Below are 12,391 nucleotides of genomic sequence, written 5' to 3'. Positions count from 1 at the left end.
GTAATAGACAAATTACAAGTTAAAAAAAAAAAAAAAGAATCAGTAATTTAAAAATTCCCAATATACCAAAATACAGGACCTGACAGCTTCACTGGTAAATTCTACTGAATATTTAAAGAGTTGGTATCCATTCTTCTCAAATTATTTCAAAAAATTGAAGAGGAAGGAATGTTTTGAAACTTATTTTAGAAGGCTGGCATTATCTTCATACAAAAACCAGACAAAGACACCAGAAAAAAAACAAAAACAGGTCATTATCCCTAATGAGCATAGATACAAACATCCTCAACAAAACAGCAAGTCAAATTCAACAATACCTTAAAAATATCATACTGTGATCAAGGGGGAGCTATTCCACGGATGGAAGCATGGTGCAACATCTGCAAATCAATGGACAGGGCAGGCCACATTAATAAAACAAAGCTCAGCATAATAAAGGTCATATACAACAAACCAAGAGCAAACATCATACTCAATGGTGAAAATCTGAAAGTGTCTCCTCTAAATATCAAGAACAAGACAAAGAAGTCCACTGTTGCTACTTTTATTTAAAATAGTATAGGAAATCTTACAACAATCAGACAAGAAATTTAAATAAAAATCATCTGAATTAAAAAGGAAGAAGTAAAATTGTCATTAATTGCTGGTGACAGGATATTATATATGAAAAACCCTAAGGATGCCACCAAAGAGCTATTAGAACTAGTAAATGGAGATAGTAAAGTCACAGGATACAAAATTAACATAAAGAAATCAGTTGTGTTTCTGTACAGTAATAACAAACTATCAGGAAGAGAAATTAAGACAATAATCACATTTACATTTTCATCAAAAAGACTAAACTACCTAAGAACAAATTTAACCAAGAAGATGAAAGACCTGTATTCTGAATATGATAAGACACTGATGGAAGCAACTGAAAATGACACAAATAAGTGGAAAGATATATCATGCTCATGAATTGTATAGATTAATATAGTTAAAATGTCCATACTTCCTAAAGCAATCTATTGATTCAAAGTAATCCTTATCAAGATACCAATGGCGTTTTCCACAGAACCAGAATTCTAAAGAATTCTAAAATTTATATGGAACCATATAAAACCCCAAATAGTCAAAGAAATCTTGAGAAAGAAGAACAAACCTGGATGTATCACACGTCCTGATTTTAAACTATACTACAAAGCTACGGTAATCAAAAGAGTATGGAAGTGGCACAAAAGCAGACACATAGATCAATGAAACAAAATAGAGACTCTGGAATTAAACCAAAGCATACGTGGTCAATTAAACTATTACAAAGGAGGCAAGAATATACAATGAGGGGTAAAAAAGCTTCTTAAATAAATGGTATTGGGGAATCTGGATAGCTACATGCAAAAGAATGAACTGGACCCCTATCTTATAACATTAACAAAATAAATTCAAAATGATTTAAATAAATGAATGTAATACCTAAAATCACACAATTCCTAGAAACAAACATAGGCCGTATGTTCTCTGACACTGGTCTTAGCAATATTTTTTTCTGAACCTTTGAACCATTCTCCTTAGGTAAGAGCAACAAAAGTTAAAATAAATGGGATTACATGAAAGAAAAAAGCTTTTGCACAGCAAAAGAAACCATAAACAAAATGAAAAAGCAACCTACAGAATGAGAGATGATACTTGCAAATGATATATCCAATAAGGGGTTAATAGCCAAACTACGTACTGAACTCGTAAAAGTCAACACCAAAAAACCGAATAACCGAAACACCAAATAACCGAATAATTAAAAACAGGGCATAAGATTTGGATGTATTTATTTCCTAAAATAACAGATGGCCAACAGACCCATGGAAGATGCTCATCTTCAGAAATTAACAAAATGCAAACCAAAACCTAATTAAATACTGCCTTGTACTGGCCAAATTAGATATTATCAAAAGACAAAAAATAAGAAGTGTTGGAGAGAATGTAGAGAGAAAGGAATTCTCATACATTGTTGGTGGGGAAATAAATTGGGGCTGCCCCTATGGAAAATGGGATGGAAGTTCCTCAAAAAATTAAAAATTAAATTAAAAATTAAAAACTTTCCTATGATCCAGTGATTCCATTTCTGATTACTGATTGATGCAAAGAAAACAAAAGCATTAATTCAAAAACATATATGCACCATTATGTCATCACAACATTATTTACAATAGCAAGATATGGAAGCAACGTAAGTGCCCATCAACAGATGAGTGGATAAAGAATGATATATAATATAATACACACACCCACACTTATATACACAATAGAATATTGCTTAGTTATAAAACGAACAAAATCTAATAATTTTGACAACATGGATAGACCTAGAACATATTATGCTAAGTGAAATAAGTCAAAAAGACAAATACTATATTATTTTATTAATATGTAGAATTTAAAAAAAAATAAAGGAAAATAGAGACAGCCTCATAGATACAGGAAATAAATTGTGGGTTACCAGAAGAGGGAGGAGGTTGAGGGGTAGGTGAATTAGGTGAGAGGCATTAAAAGGTACAAACTTCCCATAATAAGACAAATCATGGATACATGGGTGGCTCAGTTGGTTGAGTTGGTTGAGCAACTGCCTTAGGCTCAGGTCATGATCCCAGCGTCCCAGGATCGCGTCCTGCACTGGGCTCCCTGCTGAGTCTGCTTCTCCCTCTGACCCTCTCACCTCTTGTGCTCTCTCTCTCTCTCTCAAATAAATAAGTAAATCAAGTATTTTTTAAAAAATGAATCATGGGAATATAATGTACAGCACAAGAAATAGAGTCAATAACATTTGAATAACTTTGTATGGTGATAGATGGTACCTAGACTTAGCACGGGGGTCATTTCATAACTTATAAAAATATCAAATCACTATGATATATACTTGAAACTAATACGATACTGAATGTCAATTATAAGTCAAAAAAGAAAGAACAAACTTATTTCACCATTATGTTCTATATACAATGAATTTTGTAGGTGTGTGTACTTTTAAGTTTAGGCTCAAATCAAAATCGTTTTTATTGTTTTTTATTAGGAGGTAAACTTTTAGTAATAAAAATAAAGTTCCCCATCTTGATTTATTATTTGAGAAACGCATACTTATACAGATTTCTCTTATGACAAATGTGAGGAGTCAAACATTTCTTAAAGCACAATAAATTTGGTAGTAGACCATGATGATGTCATATATGCCTTATGATTTATCTTAACGTCACTGTCTCATAACATTTCATTTCCCTGTGTTTATGTGTGTTTAAGGGAAGAATAATAATTATGTGAAAATAGTTAAAAGTTTTTGAAATATCTTGTTCTGCTATCACTTAAAATCTCTTTTAAATCTTCAGGTCCTCTGAAAAATTCAGACTTATTTCTAACAAGTTAGAAATGTGGGTGCTTCTTAGAATGGACTATTAGAATCTTGGGTTTTACTTATTAATAAAGTCCCATGTCAATAGTACACATTAACTGTCTACCATATCCCAGGCATTTTTTCATGTGTTATGAGAAATTTAAAAAAGGGGGAGGGAGTCATAGCTCCAGGTCTTCCCATTAATGTGATACTATGTTCCAGTATTCTTTTCAAGTAAACTAATGATCTTAAATTAAATGATTTCTAAGAACATTCTAGGTCCAAAATCTTGTGTTTGTCATCTACAACATTATTAGTGAAGAATACTGCAGTGGATTAAAGACAGCCACAGATTCTTTACTACTTTACTTCCCCCATCAAGATGTAGTGTTGATTTTCCCTCTCCTTGAGTCAGGGTTGGCCTTGTAACTGCTTAGCCTATTGGAGTTGGGGAAAGGGAACCTGTGCCAGTTCCAGTCTGTATTAAAATCTCCTGGCAGTTTCTACTTTTGTGCTTGTGTTTACTCTAAGTTTCCATGTATGAAATATGGCTACCTTGTTAAGAATGGCACATAAACTGAGGGTTGCTGGGAGGTGGGGGGTAGGGAGAGGGTGGCTGGGTTACTGACATTGGGGAGGGTATGTGCTATGGTGAGTGCCGTGAAGTGTGTAAGCCTGACTATTCACAGACTGAAAATTAAAAAGTACTCCTGGGCCAAATAACACATTATATGTTAATTAAAATTATTAAAAAAAAAAAAAAAAAGAATGGCACATAAAGACACCAAGTAGAGAAAAGAGGCTTTGAGTTACTAAGAGAGAGAGGGAAGCAGGGCCATCATAACCTGCCAGTTAACCTCAGATGTTTCCTGCCCCACTGCCTTCTGATTATAACGCTGTAAGAACCCTAATGAGATCAGAACTGACCAACTGAGCTCATTCAATCAAGCCACAGAACAATGAGAGATATCAAAAGCTAATAGCTTTTAAGCTTTTGATTTAATTTATTTTTTTTAAAAGATTTTATTTACTTATTTGATGCAGAGAGTGAGGGAGAGAGCACAAGCAGGAAGAGTGGCAGACAGAGGGAGAGGGAGGAAACAGTCTCCCTGTTGAGCAAGGAGCCCGATGTAGAGTTTGATCCTAGGATCCCAGGATCATGACCTGAACCAAAGGCAGGCACTTAACTGACTGAACCATACTCATGCCCCTTAAATTAAATATAATATATTTATACAGAATAAAGTACCTAAATATACATACATATATAGTTAGTTTTGCTATAATCTCACATAAGCAGTACTAGAAAAAACACCAAATTATGTAAAATCTTGCTATATAAACCACAAGCCTATGCAAAACAGTGTAAGGTGTATAAAACTCAGAAACTTTGTTAGTTACACATAAAAAAATAAAACTAGGAACCTAATTAATGTGTCAACACAGTCCTACACATGTTAAATAATTGAAAAATACATGAATATTACGGTAAATATGGCACTTTACCTTGATAAAGACCTGAAGTTTACTCATGGAGTGGGTGTCAGAAGAGTTGTAGCTGTGAGTTATTATGAGTTGGCCTTGAGCACTAAAGAGCAGCAGCAGCTTAAGCACAGCTGGACTACAAGAAAGCTACATAGCCAAACATTCCCTTTGTTGTGTGTGTGTGTGTGTGTGTGTGTGTGTGTGTGTATTTTATATATATATATATATATATATATATATATATATATATATATAGTATAGTAATAATTTCTCCAATCTGACATCAACAATTGCATTTGTCAATTTTTGCTCATAATGTACTTTATCTGTATGACATATGGTGTAGGGAAAAAATTAAAATAGTATCCCTACTATCATTAAAACTAATTTTGAATCTTACCAAAATTACTCAAATATTTGGCTATAATTTTCAGAAATAGACTCCCCCCAAAATTGACCATATTATAAATCAACAAATTAGTAACCAATATCACAAAAATGCAAGTGTTCTTCTGAGATATTTTGATATTTTAAAATCCCTTTATTTTAAAGATGTTAAAGAAAAATTTTAATGGTGAGAACCATTTGGAATAAATATTTTACATACTTGAGAAGATAATCTTCTATTTTTCCCATTAAATGAATTTAAATAAAAACAATTAGCATATCATAGGTAAGGTACTGGGAAGAAGGGAGAAAAAAAGAGAAAAGCTCTATTAGAGGAAGCCTAATGATATTTATTGTCCTGTTTTTATTAGTGTCTGTTTTATTAGTGAAATCCAGGAAAGAAAAAAAATTGTGCGTTCTATGTAAACTTTTGAAAAATTTTCTTAAACAACATTTTGGTCTATGTCCTTTTTTTAAAAAAACTTTTTACAGTTTTTTTAATTAACATATAATGTATAATTTTTTCAGGGGTACAGATCTGTGAATCATCAGTCTTAAACAATTCGCAACACTCACCATAGCACATACCCTCCCCAAAGTCCATCACTCACACACCCTCTCTCTCCCACCCCCCTCCCCCCAGCAACCCTCAGGTCTATGTCTTTTTAAGGACAAAATGTGAATGCCTAATTGAGATTGGTTTTATTTGTGTCTCAATACTTAAGTACTAGAATTTAATTAAAGCATTTCTGCTGTTTTAAAGTTTTGTTCTCACAATCCTTTCTCCTTACATTGTTTACATTGTTGCTATATTATAATTGTTCATAAAAAGAGACGTAAAACTTCAGTCCTAAATTGGAAATTTCAAATGATTCTCAGAGCAACTAATTGAAGAAAATAGCACGCATTGTGTCAAGTAAGAATCCCTAATATCTGTTACACAATTCCAGTCTCGAGCAACAGAGGGCCCTAGTTTGTTTAACACACTCATCAAACAGACAATCACAAATTTTTTACAGAGATCTTAAACAATTAGCAAGGGGGAGGGTAGTGACTCTTTTCAATGTTGGAAAGTTTCAAAAGATAAAATTACAAATAACTTAGAAAGTATTTCTTTTTGTATAAGTTCTGTTTTTCTCGATGTAATTTAATTGAAATGATTTCAAGAGATCAAAATTAAATCTCTTGGTTAAGTCTGAAATTATCTCAGTAATTAAATTTAACAGAAAGCTGCTTAATTTCTTTAAAAGTTAATATATTTACAAGTGGGTTATTATTATTGGATAGGCCAAATAATGGTACACACTTACCTAAAGTTAAATTTGTGCTAAAGTCAACACTTGAGAAAATTTTAAGACAGGCATGAAAAAGCAGAAAACTTCAATATTCCCTCCCATCTGTTTAGGCTCTTTGGAAAGAGACTTCACAAGAAACAGCCGAATTGGTAGTGGCCCCAAAACTTTGTGCTATGTAATACGTAACTAAAATTAGCCATACGATGTCTATGAATCTGGTAAGACTCAGAGTGCCACAGCGTGTAAGAAGCAAAACCCATCACCACAGGACTGGCTATGGTACCATTCCTAGAAGACAGATGCTGATTCTAAATTGATAAAAGATGATGCTTAAGAGCCACAGCAATCCTGTAATGTGGCTTAAAGAATATTTTAATTTTAGAGTTTCTAAAAGTTAACAAATATAGATATGCAAATAACCACATACAAAAACTTTTAGAATAATGTTTTCAACCCAAAATACTCCGGGGAAGTATCACCTCCTAACTAAATAAAGTTATTTAAAACAGGAGAGAAAAGCTGGCTATTAAAATGAGTGTCAGTTTCAACCACATCATTTCAAAGCCTTAAGAAACTTGTCCTGATCAGGAGAGTCACCTCTGGAGTCCCACGGGTCGGGTTCCTGGGCGAGGACCGGCCCCGTCCCTCTTCCATGGCTATTACCTCGGGCTGCAGGCGTCCGTGGGATCCTCCTTCCCGGGGTGCTCGGCCTCAGCGACTCCCGGGGGCAGCCCCGCGGTCCGGATGGCGTATGGAGGGGACTCCGTGCTGGGAGCCTGGATGGGAGGCGGTGGACGGCTCTTCCCTCGCCCGCCCGGGAGGCCTCCAAGACGCAGCGGGTGAGCGGCTTGGGTTGAGTCGCAGCGCGGCTGGCGCGGGGCTGGAAGCCGCTGCGGGGCGAGCGCGGCGGGCGCGCGGGACACTGGTGCGCTCACTCCGACGCGCTCCGCGTCCCCGGGACCCGCCCGTCCGCCTCCTATCTCGCGGCCGGGGCGCCGGCCCTTGCGGGGCAGCAGTGGGGACGGGGAGGGAAGCAGGTGATTGGAGGGCCTCGCGCCGGGGTCTGCCCTGAGGATCCGCCAGCCCGAGCCTTGACGTGGTGACCCCGGGTGTCTCGCCTTGGCCGGCGCGATCCCATGGCCTCTGCTGGCAGAGGGTGGGGGCCGCCAAGGATGACACTGGTTGCGCTTCCTAGGAGAGTGTGTGTCTCTGACTTGGCGCGAGATGGGTGTCAGGAGCACCGCAAAGTCTAAGCCCTACCCAAGGACATTCACTTTCCACTCCTAGGACAGTGTATGGGAAGAGGCAGTTGTTACTACACTTCATATAATGTAATAATTATTAGCAGAGCATAGCTACTCTGCCTTTTGGCCTCAGCTTGAGTTATTCATAATTGCTGCTTCCCACCCACTTTCACTATCCTTCCAGAGTTTCTTTTATTTTTCTGATCCACACCCACTGGACAGATCTAGAAATCTGCTAAGACTAGGATTGAGATTTTGAATCTTGATCTACAGATTCAGCTCCACGTCTCTATCACATAGTAGGCTTAAAACCGATGGTTTCCTTGAAAGAATAAATAAATGAACAGATGTGTGGTGAATGGTTTTGGAGCTGAGATGTGAGGTTTTACAGTCTAAAATTTGTCTTTTATTAGAGGCTTTATTTATTTATTTATTTATTATGAATTCCCATTTTGGTTCACAGTAACTCAGAACATATAAATAATTTATATAATGTATATATTAAATAGGAATCAATCTTTTTTTAAATAAACATATAATATATTTTTATCCCCAGGGGTACAGGTCTGTGAATCGTCATGTTTACACACTTCACAGCATTCACCATAGCACATACTCTCCCCAATGTCCATAACCCCACCCCCCTTCTCTCAAACCCCTCCCCCCAGCAACCCTCAGTTTGTTTTGTGAGATTAAGAGTCACTTATGGTTTGTCTCCCTCCCAATTCCATCTTGTTTCATTGATTCTTCTCCTACCCCCTTAATCCCCCATGGTGCATCTCCACTTCCTCATATCAGGGAGATCATATGATAGTTGTCTTTTCCGATTGACTTGTTTCGCTAAGCATGATACCCTCTAGTTCCATCCAAGTAGTCGCAAATGGCAAGAGTTCATTTCTTTTGATGGCTGCCTAGTATTCCATTGTGTATATATACCACATCTTCTTGATCCATCCATCTGTGGATGGACATCTAGGTTCTTTCCATAGTTTGGCTATTGTAGACATTGCTGCTATAAACATTTGGGTGCACGTGCCCCTTCAGATCACTATGTTTGTATCTTTAGGGTAAATACCCAGTAGTGCAATTGCTGGGTCATAAGGTAGTTCTATTTTCAACATTTTGAGGAACCTCCATGCTGTTTTCCAGAGTGGTTGCACCAGCTTGCATTCCCACCAACAGTGTAGGAGGGTTCCCCTTTCTCCACACCCTCCCCGGCATCTGTCATTTCCTGACTTGTTAATTTTAGCCATTCTGACTGGTGTGAGGTGATATCTCATTGTGGTTTTGATTTGTATTTCCCTGATGCCGAGTAATGTGGAGCACTTTTTTCATGTGTCTGTTGGCCATCCTGATATCTTCTTTGCAGAAATGTCTGTTCATGTCTTCTGCCCATTTCTTGATTGGATTATTTGTTCTTTGGGTGTTGAGTTTGCTAAGTTATTTATAGATTTTGGACACTAGCCCTTTATCTGATATGTCGTTTGCAAATATCTTCTCCCATTCTGTCAGTTGTCTTTTGGTTTTGTTAACTGTTTCCTTTGCTGTGCAAAAGCTTTTGATCCTGATAAAATCCCAATAGTTCATTTTTGCCCTTGCATCCCTTGCCTTTGGCGATGTTCCTAGGAAGATGTTGCTGAGGCTGAGGTCGAAGAGGTTGCTGCCTGTGTTTTCCTCAAGGATTTTGATGGATTCCTTTCGCACATTGAGGTCCTTCATCCATTTTGAGGCTATTTTCATGTGTGGTGTAAGGAAATGGTCCAATTTCATTTTTCTGCATGTGGCTGTCCAATTTTTCTAACACCATTTATTGAAGAGGCTGTCTTTTTTCCATTGGACATTCTTTCCTGCTTTGTTGAAGATTGGTTGACCATCGAGTTGAGGGTGTATTTCTGGGCTCTGTATTCTGTTGCATTGATCTATGTGTCTGTTTTTGTGCCAGTACCATGGTGTCTTGATGATGACAGCTTTGTAATAGAGCTTGAAGTCCAGAATTGTGATGCCACCAACTTTGGCTTTCTTATTCAATATTCCTTTGGCTATTTGAGGTCTTTTCTGGTTCCATATAAATTTTAGGAATATTTGTTCCGTTTCTTTGAAAAAAATGGATGGTATTTTGATAGGAATTGCATTAAATGTTTAGATTGCTTTAGGTAGCATAGACATTTTCACAATATTTGTTCTTCCAATCTGTGAGCATGGAACATTTTTCCATTTCTTTGTGTCTTCCTCAATTTCTTTCATGAGTACTTTATAGTTTTCTGAGTATAGATTCTTAGCCTCTTTGGTTAGGTTTATTCCTAGGTATCTTATAGTTTTGGGTGCATTTGTAAATGGGATTGAATCCTTAATTTCTCTTTCTTCTGTCTTATTGGTGTAGAGAAATACATGTGATTTCTGTGCATTGATTTTATATCTGACACTTTACTGAATTCCTGTACATTCTAGCAGTTTTGGAGTGGAGTCTTTTGGGTAATCTTTGGAATTAAAGAAAAAAAAAAGATTTTATTCATTCTTTTGAGAGAGGGAGAGAGACAGAGAGAACACAAGTAGGGGGAAAAGGCAAAGGGAGAGGGAGAAGCAGACTCTCTGTTGATCCAGGAGCCCTAGGCTGGACTCTATTCCAGAACTTGGACATCATGACCAGAGCCTAAGGCAGGCAGAAGCTTAACTATTTAAACCACCCAGGGTCTCCAGAGTACTTTTAAAAAACAAAACAGAACAAACAAACAAACCAACAAAAAGATCCCAGATATTTGTAGGGTTGCCTAGGTGGCTCAATCTGTTAAGCTTCTGATTTTGGCTCAGGTAATAATCTCAGGATCCTGGGATTGAGTCCCACATTAGGCTCCTTTTTGGACAGGGAGCCTGCTTCTCCCTCTGCCTGCTACTCCCCCTACTTGTGTTCTCTCTCTCTCTCTGATAAATAAATAAATAAATAAATAAAATATTTTAAAAGATTAAACAGATATGCAGATTTGTTGCCTGACATTCCCTCCCTTTTGCGGAATCAGTACCTGAATTTTGCTTATAAATATTGACTCATTCCTTATTTTCAGTCCATTCACTTCCAGTGATGCTAACTGCTGCCCTGATTCAGGGCACATAACCCTAACCTGCTTAGTTTAAGTTACTTATTCCCCTGGTAACAGGGATTACTTCAGAAATATGTACTGTGCTCCAAAGCAGGACAATGAGAGACAAAAAGGCATAGTTCTGGAACTCTGTGACCTTGCAAATTAGTCTCACCTAGCTTTAGAGATTTTTAAATGCTCAACCACTGCGGGTCTGTTATGTTAACGTTAGACCCTCCTGTAAGGAAAGAAAAATGAGATGCCAAAATGCTGATATGTAGATGGATGCTTCTGAGGATATTGGCTTTGTAAAGCACCTGGATCCTCACCCCTTGCAGGGCGTATGTGCCTCCTACACCCCACCCAACATCCAAAATAAGAGATAGTGCTTTTCCTGTGCTGTTACAGAGATTTCTCCTCCACAAGTGGACATGTACCCCTTCGAAAGTTTCACCCACCTACTGTTTTGGTTGTCTCTTTCTAGGGATAAATCCCTACATGACCTGACCGGGGATATGCCGAGGTTGACATGAGAAGGAGTCATGTCCTCCAAAAGAGGAGTTGGAAGAATTGGGATCTATAGTCAGGAGTCAGGTGAGTACTCTTGGGATGACGTTTTGCAGGTGCTTAATCAAGGTGACCAAAACCTTTAACACTGAATAAGCAAGAACTCATTTACTTGGGGCTAATTTCATGGGATATGAGATCGACTACCCTAGAGAGGAGCCGAAGGGAATAGGTGAACTCACTTCTAGTGTGGCTGTGAAAAAGTGATGGCTAAGCCTATGTCAGATAAGTGTTAGTTGCTATGGCAGACAGCAGGGAAGGGACTAAAGACTGAAGGAAGAAAGAATATATTATTTGAGGCCAAAATACCCACTAGTGGATTGTATTTCACTGGAGGGCCAGAGGAAACACTGCTCAAAGAAGGTCATCAGGAATGTACTGGTGAGGGGGAACCGGCATTGCTAAGATGTTTAGTGGAGATTCTCCTCTGTGGACATATGTTAATAGCAGGAGAGATGTTCATACAGCTGGATTCATTGACATTCATGAAGATAATGACTTGGTCATAAAGCCAGAAGGTAACAATCACCAGAAGACAGAAAGCTTCCATCATCATTGTGGAGGCCAAGAAAAACAAGGCTGTACCCACCTCGAGTCTAGCCCTGACATAAGTACAGCCACCTTGACAAAGTAAAAGCTGGCACCATGCACCCCCTCTCCACCCGCTCCCCTCCCCCTCGGTAGTATATGTGAACAAATAGTTACCTTGTAGAAATCACAATCCTGCAAGACAGGAGTCTCCCTTGGTTTACAAATGTCCCAGTACTAAATCTCACTAACAAGGATGCTTGATAGGAGGAATGTGACATTCCACCAGGAAACTCCCAACTGTCTTCATGTTAGTGCCTCATTAGAGGGAAAAACAGCCTTGGCTTGATAATAACTAGGCCTCCAGTATGCTGACAGTCTTCTTTACCCTGATAGCTCTTCTGAATATCCCCTTTGTCCTCACCCACCACCGAGTCCACCCCTACTCTG

The 12,391-nt window shown here is 38.0% G+C and overlaps 1 protein-coding gene across 1 annotated transcript in view; it reads right to left on the bottom strand.

Moving 5' to 3' along the window:
• LOC116582237 (extensin-like) overlaps positions 1 to 10,879 on the bottom strand; it is a 95,620-nt gene extending 84,741 nt beyond the window's left edge. The window contains exons 1-2 of the mRNA XM_032329691.1: positions 10,790 to 10,879; positions 7,192 to 7,784 (exon numbers count right to left, since the gene is read on the bottom strand). Coding sequence (XP_032185582.1) covers positions 7,192 to 7,784; positions 10,790 to 10,879 — 683 coding nt within the window. The remainder of the gene's footprint in view (positions 1 to 7,191; positions 7,785 to 10,789) is intronic.
• Positions 10,880 to 12,391: the final 1,512 nt, after the last annotated feature.

The sequence above is a fragment of the Mustela erminea genome, chromosome 2, assembly GCF_009829155.1.
Source record: "Mustela erminea isolate mMusErm1 chromosome 2, mMusErm1.Pri, whole genome shotgun sequence".
In the NCBI taxonomy this organism is placed as follows: Eukaryota; Metazoa; Chordata; class Mammalia; order Carnivora; family Mustelidae; genus Mustela; species Mustela erminea.
The sequence above is the reverse complement of the archived record's forward strand: the minus strand, read 5'-3'. Positions and strand labels throughout refer to the sequence as shown.